The following is a 13,007-nucleotide window of genomic DNA, read 5'->3' as shown; positions in this document are numbered from 1 at the left end:
ATGCAGGTAATTGGTTAACTATTTCAATTTTCATTCAAGTTGGCGAGGTGTGTATAACTGACTTTTAAGCTGAAAACCATGACTTCTTGCATACAAAACCTAGTATAGGTAATCATACAGCAGTGTTGACAGGGAATAAGCATGATAGGTTTTGAAAAGCTCAATAATGGAGAAAAAAATTGTCCGCCAAGAGTGATTATGCTTTTAGGGAGATACCATATGTATAAATTGGGTTAGAGTAGTGACTTTAAGTTTTTCCTCATACCTAGTCTTTATCCTGTAGCTTTGTATAACAGGCTACGTTTTGAGTTACCTCACAGTATTGTCTGAGTTGAATAGGTCAACAACGTTAACGTTGAATGTTTTGGTATGTTTATAAAATTGAGACTTAAAACAAGACTTGCAGCACAGTGAGGTGATGTGCTCCCTCCTTGTGGTGACAACGTGTCAAGGCACGTGCGGTTGCTAGGGGCGACTGACAACAGACAGCGGTTGCAACTGTTAACAGCAAACTGGAGAAAGAACTGATAGCAGCGGTTGTTTATGCTATAAAACAGCGGAAACAATTGGTTCTTTAAATCATTTTGTTAGCTAGCAAGTTGTAGAGTAGTCAAACTGCAGGAAAATGCCGAGCATTATTAATACAGTTTTATCCGAGATGGGGTGGGATGAGCGATTTGCTATCCCCGAACCTAACGCTGAAAACAAGGCTTTGATAGAAGAGGTGAGTGTGGCACAGTTATTTTTTAATTTATGTCACCACTAGCTACTTCATTTCAATAACGGTTACAAACTAACTGATAATTAGCTACTGTCTTTAACCTGATGCGGTCATTGGATGTTGGACATTTAACGGAAGCTATATTTCTTTAGGGACCGTCAAAAATGACTAACCTAACGTTAAAATAAGAGGTTTTACCGTAAATGTTGTTTATTTGACAAAATGAATTATTTTAGTGTGACATAAGGACTCATTAATTTAACGAAGTTTTATATTTATTATTTAGTTTCAGAAGTTTTCTTCTTATAAATTAAACAACATGCGACACTGTTAAAAAAAGAACTGAGGAATTACCGCTGAAAAAAAGCGTGAAAATTTGCTCTGCGGTTACTGTATTACCAACATGTTTAGCTAGCTACAAGTGTGTAGTGTACATATTAAATGTTTACATGTTTGCTTAGCTAGCTAGTTATGAGGGGATTTTCCCTCTATATTTCTGCCAGTCATGTTTCTCAATGGTACTGAACTGTGGCCAGTGTTGCCTGTTTGAAACTTTGTCTACGTATAGGCTCACGTGAGACCTGCACACTGCTCTAATGCAACCATATTGTAACAATTACATTGTAAGCATTTAGGCGGCATGGCTCTAAGTGTTTTTAGGTAAATTGTGAATCTGTGTCACATACAAATGTTTCTAACTGCTTGTAGTGAAAGGCAAATCATGCAAGATAGCTCACAAGAACAAACATATTGCAGACTGTATGTCATATATGTAACGCTTTAATCTGATGACCTTCTGAACCACAGATTCGTAAAAAAGAGACAGACTCTGTGCATCTGGAAAACAAACTTGAGAGAAACAAGGATCAAAAGCAGTTAATGACCGAATTCCTCAAAAACGCTAAACAAGAGCTGGAAAATACTGAGGTAGGTACATCAAAACAAGTTTATTATTTATGTGTCAGACAGGTGTGTGTGTCTCTTCTGGTAATTGTGTTAGGGTATGTTATTAATTTCTCGTTTTAATTTTTCTGCACATAGGCTCTGTGCAAAGCAAAGGAAAGAGAAGAAGAGTTGGAGAAACACCTCACCTCCCTCGCAGAAAGGGAGACAGGTCGCCTGGCACAAGAAACTACTAAGATGGAGAGCGACCATAGATCTTTGGCAGAAAGGAGGAACATGCTCGAGGTCTATAGCATCCACAACACTTTGAACATAGATTAAACTATAGCTGTTGATGCCAAAATGTTCTATTTAACCTTTGTCCAAATCCTCAGAACCATATCTTCAAAGCCAAACAGAAGCTAGAGGAGTTTAGGAACCAAATGAACTGGGACCAGCAGACCATGGATGGCTTTTTAGAGGAGTCGGCACGCAAAGATGAGGACACAATGGCCATCATCAAGTACGCCCAGCAAGATGAGCAGAGGATCAAGGTGAGGAGAAAAGGGTTGGATTAAATAATTCTGTAATTGTTTACAACATTGACTAATCCTGAACTAACACCCGTATAATCTCTCTGGATACAGTCACTCACTCTGGCTATAGAGAAGAAGACACTGGAGGCCAATGAAAAGCGCAAAGCACTTGACAAAGAATTGACTGAAACTATATCTGCACAGGTACAGTAAGAAAACACTGTACATTCTCGCTGATTATATGGCTGAAATGTGAAGTCTTTGAGTCACAGACTGTCAAAATGTAAATAAGAATATGCTTTACTTTTGCTTTCTGAACAGATTGCTTTGGATAAAACTACAGAAAACTTGCAGCAGGCCCACCTGGAGACACAGCAGCTCATCCACCAGTGGGAAAACACCATGAAGCAGATGAAGCAACGAGACGCTGATATGCAGCAGTGTGCTCTGGTAAAGTCTGTGACCTTGCACTTCTGCTGATAAAAGATGTGCTCACTCAAACTAAAGCATATAAACGCACACTGAACGGTACACAAATGTTTGTATTCCTGTTTTTTTCCTTCATCCATCCAGCAACTTGCCCAAGCCAACCAGAACATCAGGGAGAGGAATTGCATCATCACAGAGAGGAAGCATTTTCTGGACACTCAGAGGAATAACAACAAGGAAACAGAGAGGAAGATAACAATGGCCAACCGACAGGCTGTAAAACTGCGGCAGGATCTGAAGGAGCAGGAGAATAACTGCAGCAGGCTGAAGGACGAGGTCAGCTTTTCAAACTTTTGTCATGAGAGGATCCTGTTAACACATATTTTCACTTGTGGGCATAGCTGAAAGCATGTTCCAATTTCATCAGAAGAGTGAGCAAATGGATTTTCATGTGTTTTGCAGCTGGATAGTTGCAAAGGCACACTGGACAGAGCAACCTCCGATGTGGAGTCGGTGACGTCCCACATAGCCAAAATGAAAAAAAACATCCAGGATAACAATGACAAGTTAGTGAAATCTTACAACGTGTGTCTGTTGCTAAATTACGACTCTAGCTTTAGTAGACAAGCTCTGTCTGTGCATGTTTGTGTTGTAGACTCAAGCAGGTCAGGGCCTACAATGTTGCTCTGGAAGAGAAGCGGAAAGTTGTGACTCAGACCGCCCTTAGTGAGGAGGAGAGAGCTGCTCAGATGGACAACCTTCTCAAGGATGAGGAACATGCAATCAAAGTAAGCAGCCTCACAGTTCTGATCTATAAACTGTTATTTTGCTTTGTGGGCAACAGAGAACTGTTGTTGTACACATTACAACTTTTTTATTTTTTCAGTTCTTCATCTCAGGATCATTTTGCATCTCATTTTTGCTGAAGGCTTCAAAATATCAACTTCTGTATTATGTTGGCGTAGCCATGTATTTAACTTTAGCTGCACTGAAAGCTCAATACATTACTCGAAAAATGAAAACTCAAAAATTATAATTTACAGCTAATATTCTCTCAAAAAAACAAGAATTGACCATCAAAGATGAGACAGTAAAGAACCATGTTCTCTGTTGTGAAGACACAAATACACTACCTAAACAAACTAAAAATAAATGTGAACTTAGAAGACCCCATACTGCACAAATGAAAATGTGTTCTTGGAATTTGCTTTACATGTAACAAAGCCATTTTTATTGCGCTCAAAATTATATAAGACTGTACTACTACTGTGTAACCCTGTTCTGGCCTCTTCTTTGCTACAGGAGTTGGATGTTCAGCTGCGTGACTGCAGGGAGGAGCTTTTTTGTCATAAAGAGCGTTTGCAGGCCCTCAAGAGCAACGAGAAGAATTCTATCGCTCAGATTTTGAGGAGTAAATCCACCATCACCAACCTGGACAGCCAGCTCAGAAAATTGGAGAAGGAATTAATAAGACAGCAGTTGATCACAAGTCAACAGGCACGCTTACCAAAAAACACACACTTTTCTACAATCCCACTACTCAGATATCCCTAGGTTGATGCTAGACTCTGCAACATGCATATATTCAAAATTTCCTTTCACTTTGCTGCATTGTGTATAGGACTCCAAGATCTTGAGCCTGGGTAAAAAGCTGGCACGGCTGCAAGGTGAAGCGCACTCGGATGATAAACAAATGCTAGACGCAAAGATCCTTGAGCTTACCAAAGCCCTAGAGGAGAAGAAGGAGACGGCCAACACGCTTACCAACACACTCAAAGAGTCTGAGGTCAGTGTGATTGTTTTTCACCTCACCATACTACTCTGCATGTTCTACACTGAACCAGTGAAATAATTCCATCACACACGTGTCTTTGTCCTTGACAGAATGATATTCGCTATTTGAAGAAAGAGATGGAGAAGTCAGAAGCTCAAAGGAGAGATCTGGCCAACAAGGTGGAGGAGCTTTTGCTACTCCATAACACCAACGAAAAGGAGCTGAAGAGACTCAGGCTCAGGAAACAGGTAACTGATGTCACAGCAGGTGTCATAAAAATCACTTAAGTCCCCGACGTGTCGACTTGCTGTGTTCAAATTGTGTTTAGGAGACAAAATTTAATTCAAAGTTATATCTCCCTTTGAAAGGTCATTCTCTTTATGTGTACAAAGTTATTTGAAAAAAATAAATTGCAGCTTAGTAAGTTATTAATCAACTAAAATTGCCAAACATTTAGTGGTTACAGCCACCTAATTGTAAACGAATTTGCAATGTCAGGCAGTAGTTTGGTCCAGAATGAAACTTATTCCATTAGTTAACCAGTTGCCTGAAAAGGATGTAACTTCTGCCGGATAAGAAATAATCCAGCACAGAAATCCATGCAAATTCATTTTTGCATTCTGGTTATTGTACAGATTAAGCTAATGACTAAGCTAAGCTAACAGGGTGCTGGCTTTAGCTGAATATTCTGTACACTTTCTAATCTGTATACTGACACAAGAGTCATATTGAGCTTTTTATCTGTCTCTCGATGAGAAAGCAAATAAGTGTTGTTACCAAAATGTTGGAATAAATCCTTTATCCAAATTGTTGTCAGTAAATTTTCTGTTGAAAGACAAATCCTTAAATGGCCTATTCAGTTCAGCACATTATTATTTATTGACATTTTATAGATGAAATGAGTATAACAAAATAATTAGTAGATCAGGTGATAATCAGAATAATTGTTAGTTACAGCTGTAATTATCACTATTTGAATATCAATGCAAGCTGCCCAGCAATCAACAACAGATATCAGCTGTAAATAGCTGACGTCATCAATTGGCGAATAATGTTTTTACACAGAAAATCTCATCAACAGTATCTATAAAAAAAATGAGCAACCACTAAGCACTATGTTGGCTTTAAATGTTCCTCATCAGGACAACATAGTGGAGCACAACGTCATGAAGATAGAGGTCAAGCGTATGAGGGATCTGCTGTACAACAAGGCGGGCAGCGTGCTGTCCCAGGAGAAGAGGAAGCTGGAGCTGCAGAAAGCCATAAAGGACAGGGAGGAAGAGGTCAAGGTCTACAGAGAAATGCTCAGCCAGCAGCTCAAGATCAGTGAGCAGGAGAGACAGAGACTCAGGTAAAAACCCAGCTGTGACCCTAAATCTCACTTTTCTGCAGCCTTTACTCATCTAGCCAACTATTGTCCATACAGTCAAAGAGATAAAACGCTGCTCTCCGTTATGAATCATGTCACACTTGCACGAGTTTGAGAACATTTGTACAAAAAGAGATCACTTTATTTAGCAATTGATTCTGTGTCAGTGCTGAGCTGAATGAGAAACTGTCCAAGATTGACATGATGAAGAAACGCTTTGAGGTCGTGACGCTTTCAATGGCGGTTCCTGAGGGGGAAGAGGAGAAATCCCAGGCTTACTACATTACAAAGGTACAGTAAGAGGTCTTTAAATACACCACTGTGTTACATACAGAGTCTGTTGAAGCTAAACTGAGTTAGATGTAGAGCCCGACTTATATATTGGCGGGCCGATGTTATTATATTTCTTAAATATTCATTCATCAGAATCATTTATAATGACAAATAAATGATTCTGATAAATTAATATTTAAATAATAAAATCAACCACGTCAACCATGTTTTGAGTGTTGACATTGCATAGTTTGTTCACCAGAGGGCGCTCTACAACGTCCCTGTTGGCAACCCTGATTATTTTTTTGTTTTTGTTCAAAGGACTTTAAGTTTCATATCTTAAGTTTGTATTTTTTACATTTTATTTATCAGAACTTTAATATATTTTGATGTTCATTTGTTCTGTTGTGACAATAGAATAAATTATCATATTATTTTAGTGAGAACTCATAAATAACTACAGATAACCATGTTCTGTTTTGTTACGCGTTTCTGGATTTAAAAAAAATATATATATACATCTGCCGATATGTTGTAATATCAGATTTTTAAATAACCAAATATTTGTATCGGCCTTAAAAATCCTTAATCAGTCGGGCTCTAGTTAGATGTGTTTCTTCAGTGCACACAAGCAGTTTGAATCACGGCTTTGTGCTTTTTATCAGGCTGCACAAGAGAAAGAGGAGCTGAAGCGGAAGGGAGACGGTCTGGATGCTAACATCCGCAAGATGGAGCTGGAAAATAGAGCTCTCGAGAACACCATTCAGTTGTTCAACAACAGTAACTCAGCATTTCGCAAATCCCTCAACAAAGTAAATGAATCCAGTACGTATGACCAGGTAGACTGAATTAAGCCAAACTAGGAACCATCAGTAGGAAGTTATGGTATTAATGTGGTTTATTTCCCTTCATCTGTTAAAACCAACAGAGCAATGATCATTGATCACAAAGTAATTTAGTCTGGTTTTTTTTAGGTCCAGAGCACCAGGAAAAACGGAAGCTGGAAGAGCAGTTGAGGGTGGCTGAAGAGATGCTGAAGTATAAGAAAAGACAAGTCCAGGAGCTCCAACAGGACTTACAGGTTATTCCTTTTCATAGCCAGTTAAATAAAATAATGTTATTCCTAATTATTTCCTAACGTTAAATATGTTCGAAAATAATCTTTAGCATTTCCTGTGTTCTTTCAACATACTCTTCATGCATTTTTTAGTGATCATTTTTGATGATTTTCTTTATAAAAACACTTTCTCTCTTCCTTCCTGTCCTTTCTTTTTCAGTATTATACAAGTAGCTTATTGTACTATTTAGGTGGCTTGTCCCTGTGAGACGATTGGGTCATGAATAAACTAGCTCAACAACTCTGTGTGTGTGTGTGTGTGTGTGTGGTGTGTGTGTGTGTGTGTGTGTGTGGTGTGTGTGTGTGTGTGTGTGTGTGGTGTGTGTGTGTGTGTGTGTGTGTGTGTGTGTGTGTGTGTGTGTGTGTGTGTGTGTGTGTGTGTGTGTGTGTGTGTGTGTGTGTGTGTGTGTGTGTGTGTGTGTGTGTGTGTGTGTGTGTGTGTGTGTGTGTGTGTGTGTGTGTGTGTGTGCGCGCGCCGCTCTCCATTTCCAGGACATGAACAATACGTTGGAGAGTCTGGTGCAAGAAGAGCAGGTGGAGAAAGATAACATAGAGCACAAACAGTCCCTCATCAGTAAGCTGAACAAAGAAATCGCTTCCCAGCAGGAGAAGGTCGTCAGAGCCACAAAGCAGGTTTGACGTCTCCCTGTCCCACTTTCTAAAGGTGCAATGTTGTGTGTAGATACGGTACAGGTATCCTCGATTACCAACATTTATTAACAGTCACCATAATCACATTATAATTTTGTGTTGTTCTCTGTCTGTCTGTAAGTGCTCTAAGTTTACCAAAGAGATCCGCTCTGCAAATAACACCAAAACTGAGACTTTCGAGGAGAAGGACATTAAGCTGAGGGAGTTAAAAGAATTTAACAAGAGCATCAACAAGATGCTGAATGTGGCCATGGATGACAACCCTGACCTCAGATCAGTGTTGGAGAAATACTTCCTGCAGGTATAAAACAGTTTATTTTTCTTCTTGTTTTTATATTCAGAGGAGGTCCCATTATGCTCATTTTCAGGTTCATCCTTGTTTTTTGGGGTTTCTACTAGAACATGTTTACATGCATTCATGTTCAAAAACAGTATTGTTCTCATACTGTCAGTCTGAATATACTTGTATTCACCCTCTGTCTAAAACACTCTGTTTTAGCGTCTGTCGTTTTAAGCCCCCCAAAAATAGCCCAGTGCTCACTCTGATTGGTCAGTGTTTACAGGTTTTCCACATCTTTGCTCTTCTGTCTCTTCACTGTCATTGCAGCCGTGCAATGACTGTAACTGCACAATAACGGTATTTTCTACCTCTAGCTGTGAGAACACAGCCATACGGAAATCCTGATGGCTTGTTTAAAGGCACTGTGTTTGAATACAGGCTGTGTGGATTTCTCTGTGGATTGAGCGTTTTAATACCTTCACAGAATTTCTAAAGAACTTAGAACTGCTTTATAGTAAAAAAGACATGGAAATCTCACATTTTACAATATGGGACCTTTAAGTGATGACAGGCTGTGGTCATTTATAGTCATTTATGGAGATGCAAAAACTTATAGGCCTTAACTTTGAGCGTTTTTCTCTCTCAGGCCCATTTGTCTCTTCCATCTCCATCTTCTACTCCTTCCAGCCATCGGAGCTCCATAAGCTCTGCATCTCTCAGGTCAGACTTGATCAATTCTTAATGAAACCTCTTCTCTACAGAAGTGATAGTGGAGGTTACACAAATAACAAGGGCTTGTTGTCAGATGGTTGTGAGCTTGAACTATTGGACTGATCATAAAAGTAATTGAATACTGCTCTTCTCTCTTGGTATGCTGCTCCGCAGTCTGATGGAGAAATATTCTGAACAAAGATATTCACTTTTCTTTATCTGTATGAATATGTCACCCTGTGTACTTCTATCATGCAAAAGATTGGAGACTTTGAATCTTTGTTTTTATTTCTCTCTGCACTGTAGGTCTTCTGCATCCTCAGCCAGCAGCAGCCCCAGGGCTTCTGCACTTCACTCCCCCGTGCTGAAGACTGTGCAACTGGGCTTGGATCTGGCCATGGCCTCCCCTCCTCTCACCACCTCCGGACGTTCCAGTTCTGCGAGCAGCAGCAGCAGCAGCAGCAGAAAGTTAAAGAACCCATAATTATGGATTTATTCTTTATTTACGGATGTGATGTCATACTGTATTTTAATGCATTGAAGTCTGTTACTGTTAATTTGGTTGTAATCGATAACACTTTAAAATAAAATACCCAAAATTTGAGTTGTTACAGGGAAATGAGGAATAACAAATTGCTAGTGAGCCATTAGTTAATGAGTAACTCATAATCAAATATTACAGAGCAGCTAATGCTCAACTATAATCAGTTAATATGTCCTTTTAATTAAAAAAGAAAAAACATGATCCTTGTTTTTTCTTTCCTATTTTTGGTTGTTTGTTTTGCACAAATTGGAAGAAGTACGAACAGTAACGTTACAAACGGTACATCGTAGTGGTGGTTATTGTCACAGTTTCAGAAATAAAATCCAAATAATCCAAATGGATAAATATCTGTCAGATGTCACAGCACATTAACTTAATGACTGTAAATGAGGTGCACACTCTCTGGATTAAGTGTTCACAGCAATAATAAAATAAAGAGCAAGCTAGTTAGGCTAGCCGGGTAGATTAGTACCTAATGAGACTAGTTTCCTAACAGGCTAATTACTGGAATTAGTTTTTTTTAATAGTCTACACTCTTAACTAAACATGCAACGAAGTAAACTTGCAATTTGAAAATAAAGGTATCTTACAGTTTGTTATGTTTTTTCTACAACTGCTTACACATTATCTTTACATGTTTCACAATCTTTGACTAAGTTTTCAGTTGCAAAAACCAGAGACAGTTCTCTACCTCAGACACAAAAATATAACAGGAATTGGCTTGCTTCCCTATTCTAAACACAACCAATCAAAATGCTACACTTATTCACCAGGTCACACAACCCCTCCATACATGTGCAAACACTAGTTGCTCAATTGATCACTAACCAATCAGTGCTTCAGTATACATAGGTCAAAGGTCAGATTACTTTTTTTGAACAATAGACAGAGAGGCAGGGGGACAATGAGGACCAGTTCTAGTAGGAAGAGTTGAAACAAGAGAAGACAAGCAAAGAAGAGACGGAAGGAGAGCCATCTCTGCTGAGATCAGCGCTACACTTTGTGATGACAGAAGCTGGACTGAGAGTCAAGCCAAACTTCAGTCGCTTTACAGTGGTGTCCATCATTTTTATGGTTTTGTTTTCTTGTATGATTCAACACTGTGCTACTGTTCCAACAGTAATGTTTTGCCAAATATTTACTGTTTCAACATTGCACTGGTGTTTACAGTGAACATTACAACCCCTCTCAGCAGATTACTATCACTTTAGGGGCCCCATTTATAAAACTCTGCATAGATTGTATTCTGAAAGAAAAAGTCATAATTTTCATATGCAAAAACAACATTCTGGTTTATAACACCACGCGTCGCACACTGCACAGACTCTTGTCGTTATAAATACGGTTGTGCGTTACCTTCTGCGGTCGTGCACGAGCCTCATGCTCCTCCCAAGACCGTCCCATAGTTGTCCTCATAAAGTCCATATCAATGTGTGTGTCTCTTTGTGTGTGTCTGTGCATCTGTACAGTATGTGTGCGTGTCTGAGTGTAGGTCTGTGTGCGTGAATGTTGTCTTTCTGCACCTGCCATTATGTATTTCAAGCACTTACACCTGTTCTGATTAAGTTCTAAGAAATAACACCAATTATTGTGTTTATATTTATATTTTTTACCTTTTTATAATTTTCTCACAAAAAACGAAACTGATCATCTGATCCTAAATGTTGTCTCATTGGCTGTGTAACAAAAATATGAACACCACACTATTGTGGCGCAGGTGTTTTGGATGCTGGCTGTGCGCTCTGCATCCGGAGTATTTTATCCATGTGATATTTCGTGTTACCATCGGAGGTTTCTAAAACGCAGTCTACAAAGCCTTGGGAGTGTTACGCACCATAACACGCATGGTCAAAAGGTTGCAGAAAACTGGGCACACTTTTTACGCATGGAAATTCTTTATAAATCCTGACTTTTGCGAGGAATGTTGCAACCGCAAAGTTCACTCTGCTTCACGCAACATTTTCTTGCGTAACAGGTTTTAAAATGAGGCCCCAAAACTTTGTATGGAAATGTACATGTCTGTAGAAGACAAAAAGAGCTTTACATTTAGAGCAACAGTGAGTACATGCCATATAAAAACATGCCGTATATCCAAAAATGCACAATCATGAAAAAAGTGTTCGTCCTTTGATGCAAACGCCTTTTGTTTTTACCTTAGTGGTCTGCTTGAGTCGATGACAAGGTTGTTCTTCGAGGTTGGCACACCCTGTAAATAATAAGGGTGTCGCTTCCTGAAAGCATAACAAAGGTAACCAGTGACTCTGAGAAAGCAGACAGAACATTTTTCCACTACCGATTTCACCCTTTTTTTGGAATAAATCTTCAACATGCTGCTGCTGATCCTTTTTGCTGGATGTTTGGCCACATGTGCCGCACAGACAAGTAAGTACACTGGCTGAAATAATTGGCATATTTTAATTAATACAAAAAATAATGTGTATACTGGAAGTTGGCTGGATTTATTAAGATAAAGTTTGTAACAACAAGTTCAACCGTCTAGATTTGAAATGTGATCTTATAATTTTTTTCTTTTCTTTTATATTTCCCCAGCCCACTCCTTTACTACTGACTTGACGTCACCATCTAATCCCTTTAGCCCTACGGAGTCAGTCCAGACCACATCAGTCCTGGGACCTGGTTTAAAGGCAGAATGTAAATGCGTTTTAAGCTCGCACGGTATATTTCAACTTGATGTCCAACGTGATTTTAATGAATTTCCTTTTAAATGTCCCCCAGTTGTAGCATTCCTCCACGCAGCCGTCACGTCCAGTCAAGAGTTAAATGAAACAACAATAGGTCCAGCCCTGTTCCAGGTAACTGCCTGACCTTTTTCCCCTGTCTTCACAAATCTCATGTCCAATTCTGTCTTTCATTTCTATGATAAAACATTCATGAAACTAGTTTAATATTGATTATGTTATCTGATGTAATCTTGCGGTACACAATCTGAACACATTGTAGTAAGTGACAGATTGAGACAGACCTGAATATGATTAATTAATAAAGATTGGTGTCTTTCAGCTGTACACCCTTATTGGGCAGCTCCAACCAGGTGTGGACTTCAGAGTAACAATAAAGAACATCACCAGAGTCTGAAACCTCAACTGACAAGTGTCTGTGTTTGGCAAGACTTGAAAACGTGTGATTATAAAATAATAAAATCCTCTATGTGTGTAAGGACTATCTTCAATGCAGTTTCTAATTTCACTTTTGGAGATGCCCCTGAAAATGCAACATGTGTACCACTACTGAGGACAATATGTGAGTCTCGTTTGATTGACAAAATTAAATTGAACAAGGTCTTATCAGGACTCAAATTATAAAAGTACAGTTACTGCATTTGCATCAGCATCAATGAGAGGTGTGTAAAAAGGGATAAAGTCACAAGTGTATACGATCAGAATTTGAATTAGGATGTTTTAAACAAGACTCACACAGTTCCTGTGATAATGATTATTTAAATAAACCCTAACCCTGTAATGTACAGGAGGGAGCTGCTGTAAAAGACACCAAAGTTATGCATCCATGTAAATGCATCCATTTAGATGCATCCATTTTTCTATTTAAAATGTGTATATTTAAAGACAAACACAACTGTTTTGTGTCCATTTTATAAAAAAAAGAAATTGCAAATATCAACTTAATGCTTGCAGTCAATCACAACCAAAGTAATGTAACTATACTTCCAGTATTATATACCAAATCATGTATGTCAATTGC

At 38.9% G+C, this 13,007-nt stretch overlaps 1 protein-coding gene across 1 annotated transcript; it reads left to right on the top strand.

Annotated features, from left to right (window-relative positions):
- Positions 1-456: 456 nt before the first annotated feature.
- ccdc39 (coiled-coil domain 39 molecular ruler complex subunit) lies at positions 457-9,694 on the top strand. Its single transcript, XM_032531671.1, has 20 exons — positions 457-724; positions 1,529-1,648; positions 1,763-1,909; positions 1,999-2,157; positions 2,251-2,343; positions 2,461-2,589; positions 2,713-2,904; positions 3,031-3,134; positions 3,224-3,356; positions 3,871-4,065; positions 4,190-4,354; positions 4,453-4,590; positions 5,485-5,693; positions 5,879-6,002; positions 6,650-6,809; positions 6,959-7,065; positions 7,594-7,734; positions 7,874-8,053; positions 8,679-8,752; positions 9,050-9,694. Exons 1-20 carry the CDS (start codon positions 626-628, stop codon positions 9,225-9,227), a joined length of 2,847 nt encoding a protein of 948 aa, XP_032387562.1. The 5' UTR covers positions 457-625; the 3' UTR covers positions 9,228-9,694.
- The last annotated feature ends 3,313 nt before the right edge of the window (positions 9,695-13,007 follow it).

Source organism: Etheostoma spectabile, chromosome 12, assembly GCF_008692095.1.
Source record: "Etheostoma spectabile isolate EspeVRDwgs_2016 chromosome 12, UIUC_Espe_1.0, whole genome shotgun sequence".
Lineage (NCBI taxonomy): Eukaryota > Metazoa > Chordata > Actinopteri > Perciformes > Percidae > Etheostoma > Etheostoma spectabile.
The sequence above is the reverse complement of the archived record's forward strand: the minus strand, read 5'-3'. Positions and strand labels throughout refer to the sequence as shown.

Bases quoted from the DNA above. Each gene is read 5' to 3' on its own strand.
- ccdc39 (XM_032531671.1), top strand. From the start codon at position 626: ATGCCGAGCATTATTAATACAGTTTTATCCGAGATGGGGTGGGATGAG. The intron at 1,649-1,762 runs GTAGGTACATCA...TTCTGCACATAG, and splicing joins AAGAGCTGGAAAATACTGAG to GCTCTGTGCAAAGCAAAGGA. The intron at 6,003-6,649 runs GTACAGTAAGAG...GCTTTTTATCAG, and splicing joins AGGCTTACTACATTACAAAG to GCTGCACAAGAGAAAGAGGA.